General features: G+C 52.2%; 6 protein-coding genes and 3 non-coding genes across 9 annotated transcripts; 4 read left to right on the plus strand and 5 right to left on the minus strand.

Annotated features, from left to right (window-relative positions):
* The first annotated feature begins 403 nt into the window (after positions 1 to 403).
* BDW74DRAFT_t210 lies at positions 404 to 521 on the plus strand. Its single transcript has one exon. It is a non-coding gene; the product is annotated as a tRNA-Leu (tRNA).
* A 118-nt stretch (positions 522 to 639) lies between these two features.
* BDW74DRAFT_164079 (class I SAM-dependent methyltransferase) lies at positions 640 to 2744 on the minus strand. Its single transcript, XM_073726202.1, has 7 exons — positions 2090 to 2744; positions 1998 to 2032; positions 1894 to 1951; positions 1758 to 1802; positions 1663 to 1698; positions 1455 to 1609; positions 640 to 1331 (listed from the first exon to the last, which is right to left on the minus strand). The coding sequence occupies exons 1-7, from the start codon at positions 2153 to 2155 to the stop codon at positions 743 to 745; spliced, it is 984 nt and encodes a 327-aa protein (XP_073577814.1). The 5' UTR covers positions 2156 to 2744; the 3' UTR covers positions 640 to 742.
* A 3031-nt stretch (positions 2745 to 5775) lies between these two features.
* On the plus strand, positions 5776 to 6137 carry BDW74DRAFT_184092 (DUF2406 domain-containing protein; the record flags this gene model as incomplete). The annotated part of the gene is made up of 3 exons (XM_073730710.1): positions 5776 to 5866; positions 5910 to 5975; positions 6028 to 6137. The coding sequence occupies 3 exons, from the start codon at positions 5776 to 5778 to the stop codon at positions 6135 to 6137; spliced, it is 267 nt and encodes an 88-aa protein (XP_073577815.1).
* Positions 6138 to 6206: 69 nt separating this feature from the next.
* Positions 6207 to 8277, plus strand: BDW74DRAFT_119743 (glycoside hydrolase family 72 protein). Its single transcript, XM_073721974.1, has 5 exons — positions 6207 to 6532; positions 6578 to 6615; positions 6667 to 6692; positions 6746 to 7510; positions 7569 to 8277. Exons 1-5 carry the CDS (start codon positions 6452 to 6454, stop codon positions 8231 to 8233), a joined length of 1575 nt encoding a protein of 524 aa, XP_073577816.1. The 5' UTR covers positions 6207 to 6451; the 3' UTR covers positions 8234 to 8277.
* A 561-nt stretch (positions 8278 to 8838) lies between these two features.
* BDW74DRAFT_t211 lies at positions 8839 to 8910 on the plus strand. The gene has a single exon. It is a non-coding gene; the product is annotated as a tRNA-Glu (tRNA).
* A 381-nt stretch (positions 8911 to 9291) lies between these two features.
* On the minus strand, positions 9292 to 11330 carry BDW74DRAFT_171771 (uncharacterized protein; the record flags this gene model as incomplete). The annotated part of the gene is made up of 6 exons (XM_073727363.1): positions 9292 to 9387; positions 9466 to 9625; positions 9702 to 9805; positions 9865 to 10147; positions 10221 to 10652; positions 10720 to 11330. The coding sequence occupies 6 exons, from the start codon at positions 11328 to 11330 to the stop codon at positions 9292 to 9294; spliced, it is 1686 nt and encodes a 561-aa protein (XP_073577817.1).
* Positions 11331 to 12338: 1008 nt separating this feature from the next.
* BDW74DRAFT_t213 lies at positions 12339 to 12411 on the minus strand. Its single transcript has one exon. It is a non-coding gene; the product is annotated as a tRNA-Lys (tRNA).
* An 804-nt stretch (positions 12412 to 13215) lies between these two features.
* BDW74DRAFT_189551 (uncharacterized protein) lies at positions 13216 to 14958 on the minus strand (the record flags this gene model as incomplete). Its single annotated transcript, XM_073732002.1, has 5 exons — positions 14620 to 14958; positions 14455 to 14559; positions 13998 to 14395; positions 13871 to 13935; positions 13216 to 13775 (listed from the first exon to the last, which is right to left on the minus strand). The coding sequence occupies exons 1-5, from the start codon at positions 14812 to 14814 to the stop codon at positions 13216 to 13218; spliced, it is 1323 nt and encodes a 440-aa protein (XP_073577818.1). The 5' UTR covers positions 14815 to 14958.
* Positions 14959 to 18902: 3944 nt separating this feature from the next.
* BDW74DRAFT_171773 (NmrA/HSCARG family protein) lies at positions 18903 to 20031 on the minus strand (the record flags this gene model as incomplete). The annotated part of the gene is made up of 3 exons (XM_073727364.1): positions 18903 to 19237; positions 19344 to 19764; positions 19858 to 20031. 3 exons carry the CDS (start codon positions 20029 to 20031, stop codon positions 18903 to 18905), a joined length of 930 nt encoding a protein of 309 aa, XP_073577819.1.
* Between the last annotated feature and the right edge of the window lie 1179 nt (positions 20032 to 21210).

Here is a 21210-nt window from a genome sequence, read left to right on the forward strand (position 1 = left end):
GAGTCCTCGGAACTTGAGAGATCTGTGAGCGCATTGGCTGACTTTTTCTTATAGGGCTTGATTATGCTGCGGCGAACCCGGTGACATAGTGGACGATGGGGGGTTGTATGTCGGCCACTAGTTCGTATGAATACCATCCGTCGGTATATATATTGTTGCAGCCAACGCGGCAAATACGATCACCCATGGGCACGAACGGGCCAATGGTAGACCCTGGATCACCCTAGTAATTATATCCTAGGTGGCAGCAGGTAAACTTGTTCCTACCGCCTTACCTCTCTAGAAGTGCAACTTTGTCGCAGTATAGGCGATACCGTCAACAAAATCGACGAGGATCATCTTCTTTGGGGCTGCCATGTTTTTTGCTTTACAAGAACAAAATAAACGCCCTTCTTCAACAACAGGCAAGGTGGCCGAGCGGTCTAAGGCGCGCGGTTAAGGTATCTAGTCAGAACCTCTTCTTGATCTTATCAAGTTTCCGCGTCATTAATTTGGCGTGGGTTCGAATCCCACCCTTGTCATCTTTTTATTTTTCTTTTTTGCCAGTCACACCCACAATCTCACACTCAACGGACGACCAACCAACCAACCCATCTATCTAACCAACTAAACTCATCAGGTAAAGTATGTTGATATATCACTACAGTAAGTATTATTATCAAATTTATTTCGATCACCATGTCCACAATGTCGACAGGGCTTATTATTAAACATGCAATCGCTATATAGCAACAGTCTCGTCTTACTCCGGTTTCTGCCCATAAATAATATGCACCTTCGTATAAAGATGCATACTCATATCCTTCAACTCCGCTCTGATCCCGGCCACCAGCACCTCAATCTCCGGCCTCTGCCACCCCAGCACCCTCGTAAAAAGCGCATAGCAATACGTCGGCATCGCCTCAAACATATTAAGCTGGTGGTAGCGACCCAGGTCCTTCATTTTCGGGTCCTTCGGCCACGGACTCTGCGGTAACTTAAGTGTTTCCTCGGTGACGTTGATAAAGCCTGCCTTTTCCATCCGCTCGCGCCATGTATGTGTTGTGTTCATGTCCTTCCCGAACTTCTTTGAGGCGATGTGGAGATTGCGCACGACTTCGCGCATGCACTTTGCCCGTAGGTGGGTTTCGTCGTCTGAGTAGGAGTTTACGTCGAACGAACTGATCTCGAACCATCCGCCGGGTTTTAGGCTCTTGAAGGCTTCGCTGAAGACGTGGTCGTGGTCGCGGATGGCGCCCTCGAGTTCCCGGCCGTGGATGTAGTCGAAGGGCTGGTGGTACGACCAGGTTAGTTCGAAGTCGTCGACTTCGAAGCGGCAGTTTGGGGGGATCCTTGATCAGATTGTTAGTTTGGGTTGGGTGGAGGAGAGAGAGTCGGATGTACCAGGATGGTTGGATGGGGCTGAGGTCGTTCCCTGGGGTTGTTAGATGCGGCGGAGGAGCTGGAGAAGAGACGTAGGCGTACCGATGACTTCGGTCTCCGGGTGCTCGTCTGCGAAATCTATCGCCCATATCCCAGTCCCCGTCCCGATATCTAGTACCCGCCCTGGGTTCTTTATTGGCGCCCTTTGTAGTTCGCCTTGTAGGAGCATGCGGTAGATGTGGTGAGTCTGTTGGTGTTAATTGTTGTCCAGCCTAGACTCCTAGTCAAACTCGCACTAACCAGGTCCAGTCGATCTTGTTCTTGTTCGTCATTAGGCTGTCGAGTTGTCATTAGGGATGTCCAGTTCCAGCAGTGATGCTGCGACATTGGCGTACCAGTACGTATTCTCCTTCGTGATATGAGTGATACCGGCGACCGTTCTAGAGGGGTTAGCTGCATTCGATGCGACGGCTGAAGAGCGTACCTCGTATCTAGAAGCGTTAGTAGTAGTTATTATTAGTTAGGAGTAACATACGTATAGTTCATGGCACTGGAGGTGATGCTCGTCGTATAGCTGGCGTCGCCCAGCCTAAGAAAGTTAGCGAGGGTGCTAGCGCTGGGAAACGACAACCCACGAGCTCTGATATGAAGAGTCATTGTCATCAAAGGTCTGCGAGTAAGTGTTAAGCTCGGCAAAGGCATAGATAGAGTTTAAAAGAGGACCAACATCGGGCTCGATTAACTCTTGGGAGTCGGGTTCGACGTGTTCGACTTCCCTCAGCGTGTCTGTCATGGATGCGACCGGGGAATTATGAGCGTGGAAAAGAAGCGAAGGCAGTCAATGCCGATATAATTAATTAGAAATTGAGTAAGTGGTGATAAAAGGGCGATAAGAAGTGCCGGACGCTGGAGAAAATAGCAGAGAAGTGAAAAGCGGCCGAGGTTTCGTCGCAACTTAAGAGACAGCACACACACAGTCAGCCCCCATGCAGGACGGCCGTTAGGGAAAGGAGCTACGCACTAGCACCAGGGCTATTGCTGCTGGGTTTTTTTCAGTCTCTAGTGTGCTTCCAAGACGGCCTGACTGCAGGCTCTGCCGTCCAGTGTCCACGAATCGTCGATCGTGCGCTGAAGGATTCGACTGTCGGGAACATGCGTCTGCGTCTGCTGCTGCACTCCCGGCACTTGCGTCTCACATTGGGCAGGCTCGAGAGGATTAGATATGCTCCGGGCAGGGGGACCGGGGGCGGACAGAGTACCGTAAGCTGGTTTTTGAATGCCCTTCTAGGAATTGATAATTTGATCATCACGAACCCACCTGTCAATTTGAGAGCGGATCTCAGTCGCCGTTCGGCCCGCCAGACCTGGAGATCCTCGACCACGGTACTTTTGCATGACTAATGGTCTGGTCTTTGTCTGCTGCTCTTCTTGAAGTCATCGCCGAACTCCTCCGTTGCACCGAGTGATACAGAGACTCGGCAGAACGTCTGTGGGACAGAGCCGCTCGAGTTGGACAGATCACATTCTATTCTGGCCGGCTGCGGTTGCCACGCTGAAGCCGGAATGGCCCCCGCATCACTTTCCCTCCGCATCCAAGAAATCACTCGCATTCGAGGCGAGGCTCGTTGAACCTTCCTAAATCTCACTGTCCATCGTACTATCTGCAGAAAACCTCGCCTTACTCAAGTTTGCTGATTCCCCTCACAGTCTCGTCATTACTGCAGGATGACCCTTCGGGGAGGACCATTGGGAGCGCGTGGTCCCCGCCAAGCGCAATCTGGAGAGATTTTCCTGCAGAAGGCGCTGGCCAGTGACAGAGTCTCGTTGTCTCACTAAATCGCTAATGCTGGCTTCCCATGTGGCAGCGGGGTTCGGCTAGGCTGGCTGCTAGAGCCTAGTGTTGGCCTTGCTTGATCAGGCAGGAGTTCTATCGAGAAGCGCAGATTTGAGCACTAGCAATTACACTGGGAGAAGTATTCTTTCAATCCTAATAGTAGGCAACTCATCTATATAATGTTATACGCAATTGCTATAGCATCTACTCCGTATAAGCCCGGGATAACAGGGAGCCTCGGCACGGGAGGAATGGGCCTGGTCCCGTGTCGATGACGATGCTGGTCTTGGCGTCAGCGAAGTCATGAGTGACACGTGATCTTGTATCTCGAGGTGCGAGACGCTGGCAGTGCGGAGGTCTCAAGTCTCTGGAAGTCCACCAGGACGAGCACCCTCGTCAAGGTACCCCGATTCAGGTCGCTCGCTCATTATCACCTGCTCTCTCGACTTAATGTCACTCTACCCCGCTTTTCGCAGCGTTAGAGATTACCCCGCAATTGCCATTACCATCTGTAGCGTCGCACCAAAGCGAGCCATTCGAGCCTCGACCTAATGTCGCCGAACCGCCTGAACTCTCTCTGCGGCTATCCGCGACAGAGCCGATGACCCTAGTAGCTCTCCATTGGGAGAGTTAAACGATCGAAAGCTGTGATCTTAGACGCGACCAGTTCGGCAAGCCCGAAAGTCAGAAACGACCGCACGAACCCGATCCCTCCTCCCTCGTCCTCACCTCGCTCGCGCCCTCGCCTCCCGGCTGAGCTTCAAAAGCACCTCGAAGCGTTCAACAAACGGCCACCGAAGCCGGACGATTACTGAGCGTACCGTCCACCGGCCTGATGCAGAGACCGAATACAACTCCATGTCCGACTACGCGAGGACGATGATGTCGGGTTAGAAGGGCATTCAGGCTCAATAACTCTACGATTAAGGACGACACCTAGGTACCGGAGGGCAACACCAGGAATAAGCCGTTCTACCCGCTCCTCGCACTGGCACCTACCGACCGAAGAGCGAACGGTCTCACCGAGCTTTCAACCAGATGCCTTCGAAACCTAAGTTACGACCGATAGAAAGTCCGCAATGCACATACAAAGATACCGGTTAGGATCGTACTTGACGGCGATGTGGTTGGGCTTCTCGAATACTGGAGTCGAAGGTCTCGTGTCAACGGCGCATTTGCCCGCGAGAGACTGGATACCTGTGCTATGGAGACATATTGACTGGTTTGGCGGGGCAACCTATATCATTGAATGGCCTTCGATGCTGGCAGATACTGGCAGATGCCTTGTGCTTTAGTGCGCCGGTCGGGATGCCGATGGAGGCTCGATGAACAGGAGCGAGTATAGCGTCGGATTGAGTTCGGAGTGAGCACCGGTCGGGAATCTGAAAATCATCGCTCAGATCTTCCGGGCGACCCACAGCCCGCTCACCATGCGACACGATATACAAAGAATTCGTCGGACGACGCCTCCAGGACAGCCCGATAGCCTCCGTACTGTCGAAAGTCACGACGGCAATCTGCGCCGGCTTCACGTCGATAGAGGATGAGCGTTTTGAATAGGGGTGACTCGGGCGAAAATTTGGGGTGGCTATGCTTGTGCCATCATGCCATACCGATGACGCCTTGGAGGTAAAGTGCCGCTGTCGCTCTTTCCGACCAGCTGATGGCGTAAGAAACTACCATCAAGGCAGCGCGTTGGTGAGGTTTCATCTACGAAAGATCAGGAGTCGAGAATCAGTATGTGGTACACTGGGCATCCCTCACCCTATCCACATCCTCATCCCCACGATCGTGGGGAGCTTCCACTAGAATGTCTCGGATACACGGAGGAGTAGTATCCCACAGGGGCGCCGTTCGCTTCAAGCCGCTTCAAGCCCCAGTCAATGAAGGGTTGATTGCTTCTCGGAATAGGCTAATGGTTCTTCATGGTTTTACGTTGGCCAGCCGAACTTCACCCCCGTTTTTCCAAGACTACGAATCCTACATTCGTACTCCGTAAAGCATGCCGAATTGATGATCGACACCACTCGGTGATGACTTCCCGAAGAGTATCCCGCCGGCATTCACTTACTCCGAGATTTAGTTTATTTCCGGTTGCCGACGAACGGTCGTGGGTCCTCGAAGAATAGAATCCATTATTCAATTTTGTCAGGGGCATGGGTTTCCCCGAGTCCATAATTCACAACTCACTGCATTCGATTGTGGCGAGCTTCGCCGCATTCCAGTCCGCGTTCATCGACCTCAGGAATGCCACGAGAACACTAAACATGGATGCCTAATGCGTTACATTTTTGCTGTGCTTGGTCACTGCTTGCGTGGCTGCGATCCAGTCGATCTCTAATGATTGGCTGCCGATCCGCGGCTAAGCCTCGCCTCGCTGCATTAGTCGAAGCTTGGCAGAATCCAGCCAACGGAACGCTTGAGGCGCTGTTCGATCCTATTCCGGCCGCGTCACTGAAGCTTCGCTCGCTCAATGCAGACAATCGCCATGTTGCGAGCAGAAGGTGCCTTCAGCAGTCTTATATGGGTGGTCGCAGGCACCGTCATGTCTCAACCAACAAACTCAGACCCTTGACACAATGCCGCGCTCTCTTGCATCCTCAAGCTCAGAACAGAGCGACAAGTCCAAGACCTCGCAGCCCTCGCTTTCGGGCAAGTCGAGCGAGCTAGGTACGTGGCACCCCTGAATCAAGGAACTGCTCTAATTGCTTAGTTACCGGAGATGCGTCCATCCCGCTCAGTGGCATACAACATCTTGATCGACATGGCAAGGTGATCAGTACGTTCTTCACACAGCATGCGTCCAGTTCTATACTGACATCAGACTGCAGCCGATCCAGACCGGTCGAACCCAACTCGCCCACGATTGGAGCGACCCCTCGACACACTTCGTGGCTTCGAGGACGCCATCAGAAAAGCACGGCGGGGACAACAACCGTGATGGACCTGCCACCCACACCCACCACCACCACTTAATGAGAGCCGATGTGGAGATGTTTAAACTTTGCTTCTGCGCTGTTATTTTTGGCCGGGCCACTAGACTGTTACCCCCCTGTGCTTGGTTTTAGTCCAATAAACTTGTTTACAATGATACAATGCTGCCTGCTTGAGGTCTAGAAATAGAGCTCGGAAATAAACAGATCCACTCGGCCAAAATTGCGCTTGCGCCGGGACGCGTCAGCCACAGTTTTATATATCCATTCGCTCACATCTGCTTCCAGGTCAACCGTCTCAAGGCCGTTGTCACTCGTTATCATGAAGTTTGCTTTAGCTGCCGCCGCGGCCTCGGCCCTCTTGGGCCAGGTCATTGCGGATGTTGATCCGATCGTTATCAAGGTACTCTTATCTTATGGTTGGAGTATAGCAGAGCTGACGAGTTAGGGCTCGAAATTCTTTTACTCTAGTAACAACACCCAATTGTATGTTCCTCCTCACTATACTACATAGAAGGACTTAGCTAACAGCAACAGTTACATCCGCGGTGTCGCCTACCAACGTACGCTCATTCATATCCTCATTCTCAGTGTCTCAAGCACTAACAGCATAAAGAGGACTACACTGCCAACAGCACCGACTCCTCGGACAGCAGCTACACGGACCCGCTGGCGGACGAAACCACCTGCAAGCGCGACATCCCCGTCCTGCAAGACCTCAACACCAACACCATCCGCGTCTACGCCCTCGACCCAACCAAGAACCACACGACATGCATGAACCTGCTCGCCGACGCAGGCATCTACGTCATCGCCGACCTGTCCGACCCCTCCGACTCCATCGACCGCTCCGACCCCCGCTGGGAACTTTCCCTCTACAACCGCTACACCAGCGTCATCGACGCCATGGCCGGCTTTACCAACACCCTCGGCTTCTTCGCGGGTAACGAGGTCTCGAATACCGTTGCGACGACCGACGCCAGTGCGTTCGTGAAAGCTGCCGTCCGCGATATGAAGTCGTACATTAAGGCGCAGAACTACAGGTCCGGTCTTGGTGTTGGATATGCTACGAATGATGATAAGAGTATCCGTGAGCAGTTGGCGGATTACTTTAATTGTCATGAGGAAGACGAGAGTGTCGATTTCTGGGGATATAACATTTACTCTTGGTGCGGTGACAGCTCGTACTCGGCTTCTGGGTACAAGGACCGTACCGAGGAGTTTGCCAACTACTCTGTTCCTGTTTTCTTTGCGGAGTATGGATGCAATGAGGTTACGCCGAGAACGTTCACTGAGATCGAGGCACTCTTCGGCGATAAGATGAATGACGTTTGGTCTGGTGGTATTGTGTACATGTACTTCCAGGAGGACAACGATTACGGTGAGCACATCCTTCATTTCCTCCACATAAAGACGAATAGGCTAACAAAAAGGTGAAGGCCTCGTCTCCGCCGTCGACAGCACCTCCGTCTCCACAATGGCCGACTACAAGTACTACTCGTCGCAAATCAACGCCGTCTCGCCGTCCGGCACAAACAAAGCCTCGTACACACCCACCAACACCGCCCTGCAATCCTGCCCCGCCGTAACGTCCGGCTCCTGGCTCGCAAAGGCCACGCCGCTCCCCCCAACCCCAAACAGCGATCTGTGCTCCTGCATGGACGCAACAAACGCCTGCGTTGCCGATAGCTCACTCTCCTCGTCCGAGATCAGCGACCTCTTCGGCATCGTCTGCGGCATGACGGAGTGCACGGGCGTCAGCGCGAACGGGACAACGGGATCCTATGGCGCGTACGGCATGTGCCAGCCCAAGCAGCAGCTTAACTGGGCGCTGAACAAGTATTACTCGGAGCAGGGGAGTGCGGCGTCTGCTTGTAGCTTTGATGGCTCGGCGACTACGACTGCCACCACTGCGGCGACGGGGAGTTGTTCGTCTATGATGAGCGAAGCCGGGACTGATGGCACGGGCACTGTTACGGCTACGGCTACTGGGAGCAGCGCCAGCTCTACGGAGACGGAGACCTCGGGTGCGAATGTGCTGAATGTTGGTGTTGGTGCGGGTGCTGGTGGGTTTGTGGTTGCTGTGTTGGGGTACCTTCTTTGAGTACCTACCCTAGGGCACTTGTAAGACAGGATGGTTGTGGTGCTGTTGGGTGTGAGATACTCGCTTCGTGACTTTCGTTGATACTTTTTACTCTCTGTATTTATATATTCGTTCCTTATATATATTGTCGTCCCTTGATGTACGTTCGCTTGCAGATTTCATTTGTTTTGTCGTTTCCAGTTCTCGTGCCTTAGATAGTGTACCATAGCAAGCAGTAAAGCAGAGCAAATGCCTAACTTCATCAAACTAGAAGACTCTGGTTGAACAAAGAGTGACTCGAGTGTTCAGGATTATTATGAGCCCCGAGCCCTCTGTAGTACTACCGTAGTGCTCCGACCGCGTCCCAACCCAGCCATCCACAATGGACTCGGCATCCGTCGCTCCATGTCCCCGTAACTCATATCATATCCAAATGGATCTCTGGAACTCTATTTTTACCAGCTTCACACCTCATTTGTTATATCGACGTTGAAGAAAGCTCGATGGCTGGTCGCCGCCGGCGTGCACGTGACATCGGCCCTAATAATCCGAGTCGTACACTGCGCCTGCATCATAAAAGCTTTTTATTATATGGATTGTGTTTGAATAAACATCCACAACAAGAATCCGATGTGGTGTAATGGTTAACATCGCTGTCTCTCACACAGCAGCTCGGGGTTCGATTCCCCGCATCGGAAGCGATTCATTTCATATCTTTTTTGCTTTGTTGGTTGCGTCGGGTGGCTGTGCTGTGGACCGATGGTGGGGGGCTCGAACCGGCGGGCTACGAAGTACCCAAGTAGGGCTAGGACGGCGTACGCTATTCGAAGACTTAACCCGTGCTGGAACGTTTTTTTGGATTGCAACATGATGTTGGAACTTCTATTTTGTTTTCTTAGCTGCTTGGAGTCTTGTAGGTACTTGATATCCCCATCTTCGTATCGGGACCTGGGGCTACCTGGTCTAGTACCCGGACATTCCTAGGAGGACTCTTTTCTGTCTCTCCCACGTAAGACTTGTATTCTGGAGCACTAAGGAATTTTTTTTTGTTTTAGAGATTACTGGCAAGTAAGAAGGCCTCATAAAGACCTGCAACCGTATTGCCCGTTTACAACCTTAAGCTCCGTTGCGGCCATTTCGGCTAACTTCTTCCTATCAACCTTGCTGTTGCCAGTCTGTAGTTAACCAATGCAATTAGTAGATGCCTGAAACCGAACATTAAGGTTAGGTAGGGCAAGATGCCATCCACTTACACTGGCAATCGGAATGGCATCAATAAAGGCAGCTCCACCGAGAAGCTGAATCCAGGGTGGGTGCTCCCGCTGCATCCAAGCTATAAGCTCATCCGTTGAAAGATCAGAGCCCTCTTTCTTGACTATGTATCCTCGCGGAGCAGACTCTTCGCCATCTTGTCTATGTAAGAGCATGAAGGTATCAGTACTATACGGTTGAAGAGAGCATTGGCGAGCAGGATGCCCAGTAGACTTACACAATGACAGGAATAACAGCAACATCCTGCACACCGGGATGCCGAGAAACAGCCATCTCAATCTCAGACACGGTAAACTCGTGGTTTCGGATCCTGAACACGTCCTTTTGGATGTCTTGTCAGCGTACAGTGAGCCCCCCAATGGAAGATAGAAGGTGCTTACCTTCCACCGCCCTACAATAAATACCATACCCCGCTCATCAACCCAGCCAATATCGCCTGTGCTGATCCATCTGTCTTCGCTTACGGTTTCGGCCGTTTGCGCAGGCTCGTTGAGATACCCCTTCATGACGAAGGGAGTACGGATACAGACGGTTCCTTTTTGACCCCGAGGTACGATGGCGCCCTTGTCGTCGACTATCCTTGCTTCGATGTTGGGGAGCAAGATGCCATTCGCGGCGTCGAAGGTTGGATCACCTGGGTGTGGGATCGCAAAGAACCCACCTCTGCCGACCAGACAACGTATTAGCCCAAGCGAGTGATATGAGCAAGTAATAAAGGAACAAAGGAGGCGCTCACTCGGTCATCCCATACGTATTTAGCACCTGGCACCCTTCAAAAGCCCCCTGCCACCTCTCTATCAGGTCCCACGAGATGATTTCGCCACCAGTCATAACATAGCGCAGACTACGCAGGTCCGGCTTTTTAGACGCAGACAACGCCAACGCCTCGCGCATCGAATGTGGCGGAATCATAGCCGTTGTCGGCCTGAATTTCTTCACCATCTCTGTAAACGAAGGCAAGTCCGCACCGGGGAGGAAAACGTGCTTATACCGGGCCTTGAGCGGGATGAAAATACCGAATAGTAAAAACCCTATCCCCGCAAACCTGAAGACGCAGGAGGTTATCTCGTCATTTCTCGGGACGAGGTGTTCGTGGTAAAGGGTTTGCGCGATGTTCCCAATGAGGCTGTAGTGTGTTCGCTCAGCGAGTTTGGGTGTTCCTGTTGTTCTACGAGACGAACGTAATGGTTAGGGCAGGTCAGACCAGGTCAGATATGGGGTGAGGAGTGTCTTGCCCAGAGGTATAAAGCAGCACCGCAGTCGTGCTCCTCGCCTGCTCAGACGAGAGCTTAGGCCACTCGTATTCATAGCCGCCAAGAATATCCAGAAGCGTTCCCCAATGCTGGATACCTTTCATAGTGCTTCCAGTCTCATGGACAGATTCGTCAACGACAAACAGCTTCTCCCTTGGAATCCCCACCTCCACCGCAGCCTCAAGAACAGCCTCGATATCCGCCTCCCTCGGCGAAAGAAGCACAATATCACACTCCAGCTGCCGCAGTCGGGAAACGAGGTACTCGACGGCACTGGATGCAAGGATATTTACCGCTGCACCAGCCGCTATTGCTCCCAGCACGGCAATGGGGAAGTTGTGGTTGGCTTCGCCGTAGATCATCACGCGTTTGCCGCGGGCTCCGATAGTGTGCAGGCCGTTTCCGAGACGTTTGACGAGGGATTTTATCTCCCCAATGGTGTATCCGGGATTTGGAGAGGATGGTTTTGCAGGAAGTAAGATTGGCTCCGAGGGAGGCCAGACTCCTTCATCTTTGTAGGGCGAGTCGAAGATGTAACTAAGGAGGTCTGTTTCCGGGGCGGAAATGGTGTACTTGGATCTGATAAGGGACATACTTTGCATCTTCCGTGTCTATTCGTTCGAAAGAAGCTTTCTTGTTTTGTATAGAAGGGGTAGCTTTGCTGGTATAGTCGGAATGTGCCAAACACAATAGAAAACTGAAGGCGAGAGAAAAAAAGCTCCAGCGCGGGGCGTCATCGAGAGGTAAATCATGTTGATTACGGAGTAATCACCTTCAATGGTTGCGTAAGAGCCGCCAGGTTCCGGTCAGACAATCATCGACATTGGACGCTGAGTAGGTGGCCAGGGTGTTGTGTTGCACTGCATGGAACAGGCCAGGGGTCCCCGGAATGCCATAGGGCCGGCTCGGGATTGCAGTGTCGTTTCGACGAGGTCAACAGACGCGACGTAGGACAGAGTAGCCGCAGTGCAGCCATGCATGTTACGGAGTGTCTCTGCGATCTTCTAGCAAGATATTCAGGTATTGGAGGTTTTGGTAGAGATCGATGGAGGAAAGGCGTATGCAGGTGAAAGCCCTAAGAGAACGATTTGGTAAATGCACGATGAGATAATCGTAAGACGCACATAGTAAGGGCCAATGGATCACTAACTCCATGGCCATCAAATGGCGGTCAGAGCATGACAGTCTGGTCATCTTGTTAGGGCTGGATGACGAAGCCCCATGTTTCTGTTGAAAAGGCTTACATGCCCAGTGATAAACCGCTACCATGTGAGAGAGGCAAGGCTGGGTTTCTGCAACTAAGACATAAGGTGCTCGCATTAGAAGACATGATCTGACCAGCAGGCCATCGTCAACAATGCCCTTATATTGAGTTGTAATGCTTCTCTGTGACGCCCAGACTGCATATTTGGTGGAAGCTACGGGTAGGATGGTGATCTAAGTACCTAGGTATGGTTAGAGCACGTCTCCCACTTAGAGTTGTGACACGAGAAAACTAGCAAAAAGCCATCCACCGCGCTGCTCTAACCCTGTAATTCATCGATTCCCCATCTCGCCAATCCACGGGAACATGTAGAGCATATAAAAAACGCAAAAAGAGAAGCCGAACGGGGGGGTCGAACCCCCAACCTTGAGATTAAGAGTCTCACGCTCTGCCGATTGAGCTAGCCCGGCTGCTATTGGTTGAAAAGACTGGCCTTAAGATGTATTATAAACCATTATCAAAAGCAAGAGAAAAAAACCGTTCCCATCCAATATAAAATCTCCCTCCAACCCGCCCGTCTCCACAGTCCATACCCGCCCTAGCAAACCGTTCGAAAACTCTTCAAAACTCCATTCGTCCAAGCTCTTAAGCTCAGGAAAATACTTCCCACCACTCTCCATACACAGCAAAAACTACCCACCCATTTCCCTGAACAGTTCAACTCCAACTCCGGCTCGGTCAGCCGTTTATGGTGGACCTCCGAGCAACCTGTTTCAACGAAATTGCGAGTCGACGAATATCCAGTTAGCAGCGGCCGGTCCTATACCCACCAGGACCACCTCCTCCCGTCTGGTGCGGGCACAGCGCAACGGCTTTTCTACACGTGGCGAAGATCTTCGGTGCTGATGACGATGCGAAAATCTGAATAAGCTTGCGAGGGAGCGTCTATTTTTATACCTCTCCAATTTACGGACTGGTCAGTGCGAGGACGGGAACGATAAACGTAACGTTCTTTTCCTGCTTGTGATAACATGGTAGACTAGGGATTTGAATACGGGGGTCGAGGCTCGTTTGCTTACTATATCTTACTTTCTCCGGAGACACCGGATGTAGGTGAGATTCTAGTATCTACATGAATCGGTGGCTGAAACATAAGAAATCCGGTATTAACTATCATGGTATCACATAGAGAAGAGATAAAAAAAAAAGTTGTCGAGAAGCCGCCCGGGTGAGCAAGAGCCCAGGTCAAAGTCGAAGTCGAAGTCGAAGTCAAGCTAGACATGCTCCTTAACACTCGTACTCCTTAAATCCGTACTCGTCTGCGTCACCTCAATGACCTGGTGAATGCCGCCGAGCCCATGACTCCCTAAGCCGTGTCCATGGCCATGACCATTTCGTTCTGAGCTTGCACGCGGCGGCGTCCCAGACCCTGAACTCCCATTCCCACCACTTCCATGTCCATTCCGTTGGTGTTCGCTCGTCAGCCGCTCCTCAGAACTATTCCCGCTGCTCAGGACGGGCCAGCGGTCTTCGGGGTCGTGCTGTGTTTGGACCGTTGTTACGGTTAATGCGAGTTTATCGGGACGTAGACGGTTGCTGTCGTCTAGGGAGCCGAGCGGGAAGCCGCGGTTGTCGCCGCGTGTGCCGCCGCTTAGTCCGGGGAGGCGGGATCCTGAGCGACCTGGGAAGGGGGAGGGTGTGCCGCGGGTGTAAGAGGGGTCGTTTGAGGAGCCCATCCAGTGGCGTAGGAGGGGGCGGAGGGTTGCGAGGGAGCCGGCGGTGATGCCGAGGCCGGCTTCGACGTTGGACCAGATGGCGATTTCGAATGTTGCCCCTATGGGATGATGTTAGTGCGCGCTCATGCGAGGGTTCAATTGTTGGGAGGGAAGGCTGGAACTGCAGCACAGGTGAAGATGTAGGTAGACGTACAGAGGAAGTCTGGATTCGAGAAGGTCTGGACGAAGGGGATGCGGACGATGACGGCGGAGCAGGCACTGTACATCAAACTGTTAGCTACACCTTCACCAATGTCGTAGGGCTGGGGAGTTGGACATACATGCACGCCATACTCAGAATACCAACAACAGCGACCTTCGTCTTGCGGCGCATCTGCAGACTGCTAACGAGGAAGATCGGCAAGATACCGACGGTGAAATCGCACATGCCCGCAAACACACTGTACACATATGTCATGGCGATGACGATATCGTGGTTGATGCAGTGGCCCTTGGTCGCCGGGTCTAGTGCCGTCCGCGTCCAAAAGTACTCGACGGGCGTGCACTGCAGCAGCATGATGAGCATGAAGACAAAGCCCGTCATAACGGTCATGGCCATGACGGAGTAAAGGATCCAGATATGGAGGCGCTTGATGGTGATGCGCATGAGGAAAATGCAGACGGAGATCTTGCACCCGACGGACGAGAAGCAGTAGGCGATTTCGCAGAGCCACCAGAACTATCCGCTATTATTAGACCTTGATTTAAAGTAAATGTGAGAAAATGAGGGGAGCATACCCGCATCGCCGTGACTCGATCCTGCGGCTCTATGACCGCAAACCGATGCCCTGTCCCGTATAACGTCCCGCCTATCATGCACGCGCAAAACATTGCGTAGAAACACTGCGACCGTCAGTCAATCCCAAAATCAAGGCTGCTCGAGCCGAGTTGAGTGTGTCGTACCATCGCAACTACCATCGCCCAATCATCCCACCCAAAGCCCTTGATCAACCACCCCCTCACATAACATCGCAGAATGACCGAAATCGACGCAATGGGCAGAAAGACAGCCGCCACCGTCTGGACGGCTATCTTGCGGACCTGACCATCGGGGGCGTCACCATGCGTGAGGTCCAGCTTACTGAAGTCCAGAGACATGCTGGATACGACAGCGACAGGAACGACAACAAAAGGCGGGTCATAACATTTCTGCAAGAACGCCGGGAAGGAAGGGGAACGACTATAAGGGAATTCCGGATCAAATAGACTTTAGACTACTGCACCAAGAGCAGAACTAGACTGCTCCGGGGCAAGCTGTCAGAGTGTCAAAAATACAATTGGAATCGACTATCCCGGAGGTCCACAGACGAGTCGAGTCTAGCGACGATGTGGGAGATTGCAGACTCCGCGTCGACTCCGAGGGGACGGTGAGGACTGCAAGCTAGTGCAGGAGAGCGCCACTTGGCGTGGGCAGGACCGCCTGTTAAAGACTAGACAGGCACAGCTGCTGCTGCTGATCACCTTCCCTGCTGGTGCATGACAGGACAGGCCCAGGGACGGGAGGGCTACCGGGGCGGTGGAAAAGCCTTGATTGGCCGGGGAAGCGAGATGCCCCAGACTTTGCTGAATCTTCGGGCGTCTGGAATGCGTGTGTGGGACGGCGTTAGTCCGCAATTCGATTTCTTGTTATGCGATGCGAACAGTTCTAACTGGTTGCTTGGTCGGGGCGAGCTGCGAGTCTCCACATGGCGCTGGATATCAAACCCGGAACCGGTAAAAGCAGACACGCTCAGATCGCGAACTTCATATGACAGAGCAGCCATGGGATGGAGTTTCCACCTGACAGCTGGAGCTCGTTGCTCGTCTAGACGCCCCTGAGAGCACTGACAGGGGGTTCAACGGGACACCCTGCAAATTAATTCGCGTGACAGTGTTGGCCGTGAGGGTTCAGCGCTCGGGCAGCGCATGTCCGTGACCCACTTGCAGCTGACTCGCGAGCCGTGACTCGAGCAGGGAATTCTAGTGCGAAGGCAAAACAAAAGTTTCTGCTTGCACCCGACTGACTGGTGCGCCGAGATTACGGACAGGTCAGGAACGCCCGCATGAGTCGGGCTTGGAACAGGTCAGAGTCAGTCGTGCTTGCCTTGGATTTGGGACCGTAGATAGCCGTTGGATAGCTGTCCGGAACCTGATTTCGACTGACAGAGCAGTGGGTAACCGCGTCTTCGGGATACACTAGCCCGTGTTGACAGTTCTCCCGTGTGGGAATAGCGGCTGCTGCAGGATCAGGATCGGCATCCTGGATGAAGGATGAGTAGGCTTGCTGACGACTCTGCTTGCCAGCCTTACAAGATGCTCTAAAAAGGGGCGGAAACACAGCGCTGGGAATGCGATCGCATGGCATCAGGCTTAGCATTGCGCCGGCTCTGAAGAAATCTCGATAAGTTCATGCATGTCAGCAGCGAGTCATGGAACATGACCTATCGTATCAGCTGAGATTCAGCTTCTGCACTACTCCAATCGATCCTCCACGATGCTTATCGCGATTGTCTCAGGCCAATCGCCACTTCTGCCTCGAATTTCGGGCGCATCGACATTGTTGCATATGACGAGTACCATACCATATCATATATCGCCATCGCCTTGATTTACGAACCATGCGACCGAGCGATCGATCGCGTTCATGACAGCTCATCTTGTTTCCTTCAGACAAACAGGTTGGGAACGGAGACGGATCGATCCGTCTGAACTCTGAATTCTGGGACTTGCTGCTACTCCGTATCCCGTATGCTGATGGATACATGTCTTGTCCATCGAGGAAACACCGCAATCACATGGACATGTGGCTGAAAAAATCAACTCGCTTGAAGAATTGGGATTCAGACGCCCGCGGTCGGAATTGGAGGTGAAAAATGGATGTGATTGTCCTGCAACCTGCTGAGATCGTTCACCGTACGTCTAGGAATCTGCAGGGGTTTATAGATCGTCAGTGAATGTCTCAGTCTACTCTGCTCGGCATCATCCCGTTTGACATGGACGGACGCGGCTCGCCAGCAATGTCAAATAATAACCCTAAGCCGACTGTATAAAAGGGACCTCGAGCAGTTCGGCCCCCAAAGCTTTTCGCCCAGGGACAAACTAAAGTGAGACAAAATATCAAAGGACTCCATCAGCTGATTCTGCACAATCCTTCAGCTCCTGACGATCGACTGCGCTAAACCCGGTCTATTCCCGACCTGCCCAGGTGCTTTTGCTGGTGATCTATGGTGTTTTCTCTCCTGAACGATTTTCCTGACAACCCGACCGTGTTAATATAGAAGATATCCTATCTTTTCTCTTGTCTTATACCTATCTAAGAAGTTCCTAATCAATCGAAGTCCGTCCATCCTCCATATGCCTGCAAGGACGGTTCGTACAATGCTGGGGCCGCCCCTTCTCCCCCCGAAGCCCGCTATGCCGAAGCACGGCTTGTGGATTAGTAAACATGAGTAACCCGCAACCCGGCATTAATTATGGCATGATGAGGGAAGACCGGACCAGGCCGTGTGGTTTGTGCCTGTGCTTGCAGAGTTCCTCAGGGCTGTCGGAAGAGCTTATCAATTAGATCTCTAGGGCTGTAGGGCGATCCCCATCGGAAACGCCTACCGAATGGGTTTGACGGGACAAGCCTTAGGGTCAACCGCCATTTCCTTTTGCTTTGCCGGTCACGATGTAAGCTTGTAATACTGGGCCTTGCTTGACTTTCCGGACTATATATACTGTAGCGGCAAGATCTCTGTACTAGACCGGAACCCATTCACGCAGTACCTGTCTTTATGGCTGCAGGGGATAGTATGGACTTAATCAAGCGCTAACACACTGGTTGGAGCACGAAACGCTTTAGCAGTGTAGTTAAAGGTCAATCTGGAGGCTTAATAAACTTTCGAGGACGTACGCCAGCAATAGCAACAGCAAAAGTGGTTACTGAATCGAAAGACATTTCCGTTCGAAGAGAAGACCTAGGTAGGCTGAGTTTTAACTCTCTACAGGCTGCAGTGGTCTTCTTGTTCTCCCTCTCTTCTCATAAGCCACAGAGCCATGACACTGGGCCTTCACTCTTCCGAGTTGTCTTATCAAGATACTTGGAATTACACTTCCTTAGCATACCTCTCTCCAGCCGCTGCACAGGCACATGAGAGATGCTCGATTTCCCTTCCAAATAAGATAGCACCCAGTCCCGCCAGGCGGTAAAAGGAAATCAGATATCCTGCCTATAAATCCGCCACATCCCTAGGTAGGTACCATAGCTTCCCTCCCCCAATGAGAATGCCAGTGTCCCCACGCAAGCACAGGCAGGCGCCATATCTCGATCTGATCTGATCTGATCTGAATCCTAGGTAGTCTACCCCTAAGGTCCCTTCCGCAACCCGCTGAGGACCTTGCTGGTGGACGACCTAGGGATGGAGATAGATATAGATATATAGGGGTAGACGAGCTCCGATCTTAGCCCCGATCCACCTAATTCCGACACGTTTCACGGTGCGGCTTCTGGACTTGAATTTTCTACTGAGGACGCTCAATTGTTTTGGGACGGGGATTCGTGCATGTTGATTTTCTCAGCCACGGAAGGTGGATCTTCATGGTACCAGAGACGTGGTATATGAGCTCAGCACAGACAAACCTACCTACCAGGTGTTTTCTCAAAGTGGCGAGACGGTGTCCTAAACGCACTGCATGTGTAGAAGTTTATGTTACTCATATATTCTCCTACCATAGTCCTGTACAGCACTCGCCTCATCTATCGCGTTCTATCGAGTGTTGGCCATGAAGAGACCACCTACCTGTGCACCCCCGTCTTATGTGCTACTTTGACTTGAGGTTGTTAACTTGACTTGACTTGCATACCAGTAGCATTATATACTGGAAAGAGCTTGGGAGTCAAATGTATCAAGGAGAGCTTCTGACGTATTAAGGATATTCATAGTCCTACCTAGGGATGCTTCCGTTGAAGAGGCTCACGGGCTCAGTTGCACCATTAAGAGATGAGTGTCATCAAGCCTTGCATAAGTACAGAATTAGTAGGTAATCCTCTAGCACCCGCATATTTGTACAAAATGATTATTTCTGCAAGGTAACTCGACCATACAATGTCCAAACGTCCAGTCACATTTCTGGATTCGATAACTGGGCTCAATGGGACTACCATATGACTATAGTACCTATATACAATGGAGGCTCACTCTCTACCTCTAGAGCCCTCCAGTGTCTCAAAGAGAACCCTTATTCTCCTCCAGGAAAGCCTTCCAGCTCGCAGGCTTGAACCCAGCCTTTTCAATAAACGCATGACTCTCATTTAAGCTCCGCCCCTTGAAGTACCCAGGGCTCTCAATGAACAGGTGGTTCTCCAGCATCTCGTCGCCCATAGGCCCCGGGATAAAGCTCTTGTACGTGTCCGAGTCCACCTGGACAAACTGCGTCTTGTTTCCCGTTACCTCCTCGAACTCCGCAAGGATTCGCGTCGGCGTGTAATAGTCCGCCGCAGCGAGGATCTGGAGACCCAGAGCCTCGACGCGGTTCTTCAGCGCAGCCGCGACGTATTTGCCTGTCGACAGCAGAGTCATATGTTAGCTTCTGAGTTCTACTATATTCTGGCCACCTGCGTCAACCGTCCAGGGAACGGTGGGTATGGATATGGATATGCGACGTACCCATATCACTGGCAATATCAACAAGCGGGAACTGCGCATCCGCACCAACAGGGTAAACCAGGCTATAAACGCCATCGTCGCCCTTGCGCAGCATCCCAAACGCAGTGTAGTTGGTCATGAAGTACCCGGGCAGGATGAATGTCGCGGGCACGCCGGTCCCCCTGATGTACGCCTCAACCTGTGCCTTCTGGTCGAAATGCGGGACGTGCGTGAGGCGGCCGTCGGACTCCTTAGTGACGTTTAGTAGGGAGGAAAAGATGAGGTGTTGCACACCCGTCTGCTTCGCGGCATCGGCGACGTTCTTGCCGTGGACTAGCTCGGCCGCGGAGCCGGGGGTGCCCCAGGTCGGCGTTGTCACGAGGAAGACGGAGTGTGCTCCCTCCAGGGCTTTGAGGAGGGAGTCCGTGGAGTTCATGTCGGCCTGGGCTGGGTGTTAGCGACCATGCTAAATCACATTGTATTGTTCGGCCATTGGATGATTTTATGGCCGGGCATGGATGTTGTTTTCACCTACCGAGACAACTTCAACCCCCTGCTTCACGAGAGCCTGGGCCGCTGGCTTGGAGGAATCGCGGGTGACGCCGCGGATTTTGAACTCCTTGGATAGAGTCTCGTCTTGAAGGATGGTCCGGATGACGGAGCCGCCTTGCTGGCCGGTCGCGCCGAAGACGGTGATGATTTTGGACATGGTTGCTGGTGGTGAAGGGGATTAATAGACTGGAGTGATGCATTTCAGGACTGACGGCTGCGAGGCAGTAATTATAGCATGCAGTTCAGCACTGTCCATCTGTCGACGCTATGTCGATTAAGGTTATGGTAACCCCCCAGGTCCACGGGGGTTTGTCAGCACTGGACCCTCGGGCTCAGTTTCAACGCCGAGCGACCGGACTTGCAGGGCTGCGGTAGGCTTTGGATGAGACAATGACTCTGAAACAATAGATGTCTAGCTGACATACCCATTGTACTTGACAAATGCAAGCGGTGTAGTTCCACCTTGCTATCTACCCTGTAACCGGCCTTGTTGTGGCTTCAGTCTATAGTAATGTAGTCGGCATCTCGGAGTCAGATCCAGCGCGAGATCTCTAAGCAGAGTTCCACCGGCCAGCTACCATAGTAAGTGGTGGAGAACAAAGGATGTCGGCGTGGTGTCTGGGTGGCCTCCTCCCGCTAGCCCTACCCTAGCCACCCATGGTCTAGCTAGTGTGAGATCTGGATGTACTCTAACCTTCCTTGGTATAAGGTACCCTAGATTCTGCAGTTCGGACGGGTCCAGCACGGCTTGTCACCAAGCGCCGACCCTCGTGTCGGGCTTGAAATCAACCGTGAGGGCAATCAACTTTGTCACACGGTCAAAGCGCTCAGCAATCAAGTCAAGCATAAACAAGGATTACCTGGAAAAGAAGTCTGACAGAACTGGAGAGAAGGGGAGGCGCTTTTTTGGGGCGAGGACCCTGCCCAGATCCATGGATGTTCTGCCATCTGACCCCAGAGCTAATGGACTCACTTATTACTCTAGCAAGTAAACGATATGAACGTTGGATATGATTTAGTCTTGGTAACAAAGTCAAATCCCCGGCTGCTCCCGGTCCAGGCCCACAAGGCGTTGTTAATAAGCTCGGCCTTGAGATCAACCCCGAGCGGAAAGTCATGATGTAAGTTGACCAGGCCCGGCATCTCAGCAATGAAGATTTATTCTTTAGTCTAGTTGGCATTGTAAAATGTCAACAAGCCCTTCCCTGCTGATAAGATTCGCCGCTTCAGTTCCTGCGTGAGTTATAATCCTTTTAATAGTAAGCACACAACATGTAGGGCGATCCTGGGCTGTCCCTGGTACATCAGTTCTTTGTAGATCTTGCAGGTTCTACTC

The sequence above is a fragment of the Aspergillus multicolor genome, assembly GCF_047715735.1.
Source record: "Aspergillus multicolor strain CBS 133.54 unplaced genomic scaffold BDW74scaffold_55, whole genome shotgun sequence".
Taxonomy (NCBI): domain Eukaryota; kingdom Fungi; phylum Ascomycota; class Eurotiomycetes; order Eurotiales; family Aspergillaceae; genus Aspergillus; species Aspergillus multicolor.

Bases quoted from the DNA above. Each gene is read 5' to 3' on its own strand.
- BDW74DRAFT_164079 (XM_073726202.1), bottom strand. From the start codon at position 2,155: ATGACAGACACGCTGAGGGAAGTCGAACACGTCGAACCCGACTCCCAA. The intron at 1,699-1,757 runs GTACGCCAATGT...ACAACTCGACAG, and splicing joins ACGAAGGAGAATACGTACTG to CCTAATGACGAACAAGAACA. The intron at 1,332-1,454 runs GTCTCTTCTCCA...AATCTGATCAAG, and splicing joins GAAGTCATCGGTACGCCTAC to GATCCCCCCAAACTGCCGCT.
- BDW74DRAFT_119743 (XM_073721974.1), top strand. From the start codon at position 6,452: ATGAAGTTTGCTTTAGCTGCCGCCGCGGCCTCGGCCCTCTTGGGCCAG. The intron at 6,616-6,666 runs GTATGTTCCTCC...TAACAGCAACAG, and splicing joins TCTAGTAACAACACCCAATT to TTACATCCGCGGTGTCGCCT. The intron at 7,511-7,568 runs GTGAGCACATCC...AAAAAGGTGAAG, and splicing joins CCAGGAGGACAACGATTACG to GCCTCGTCTCCGCCGTCGAC.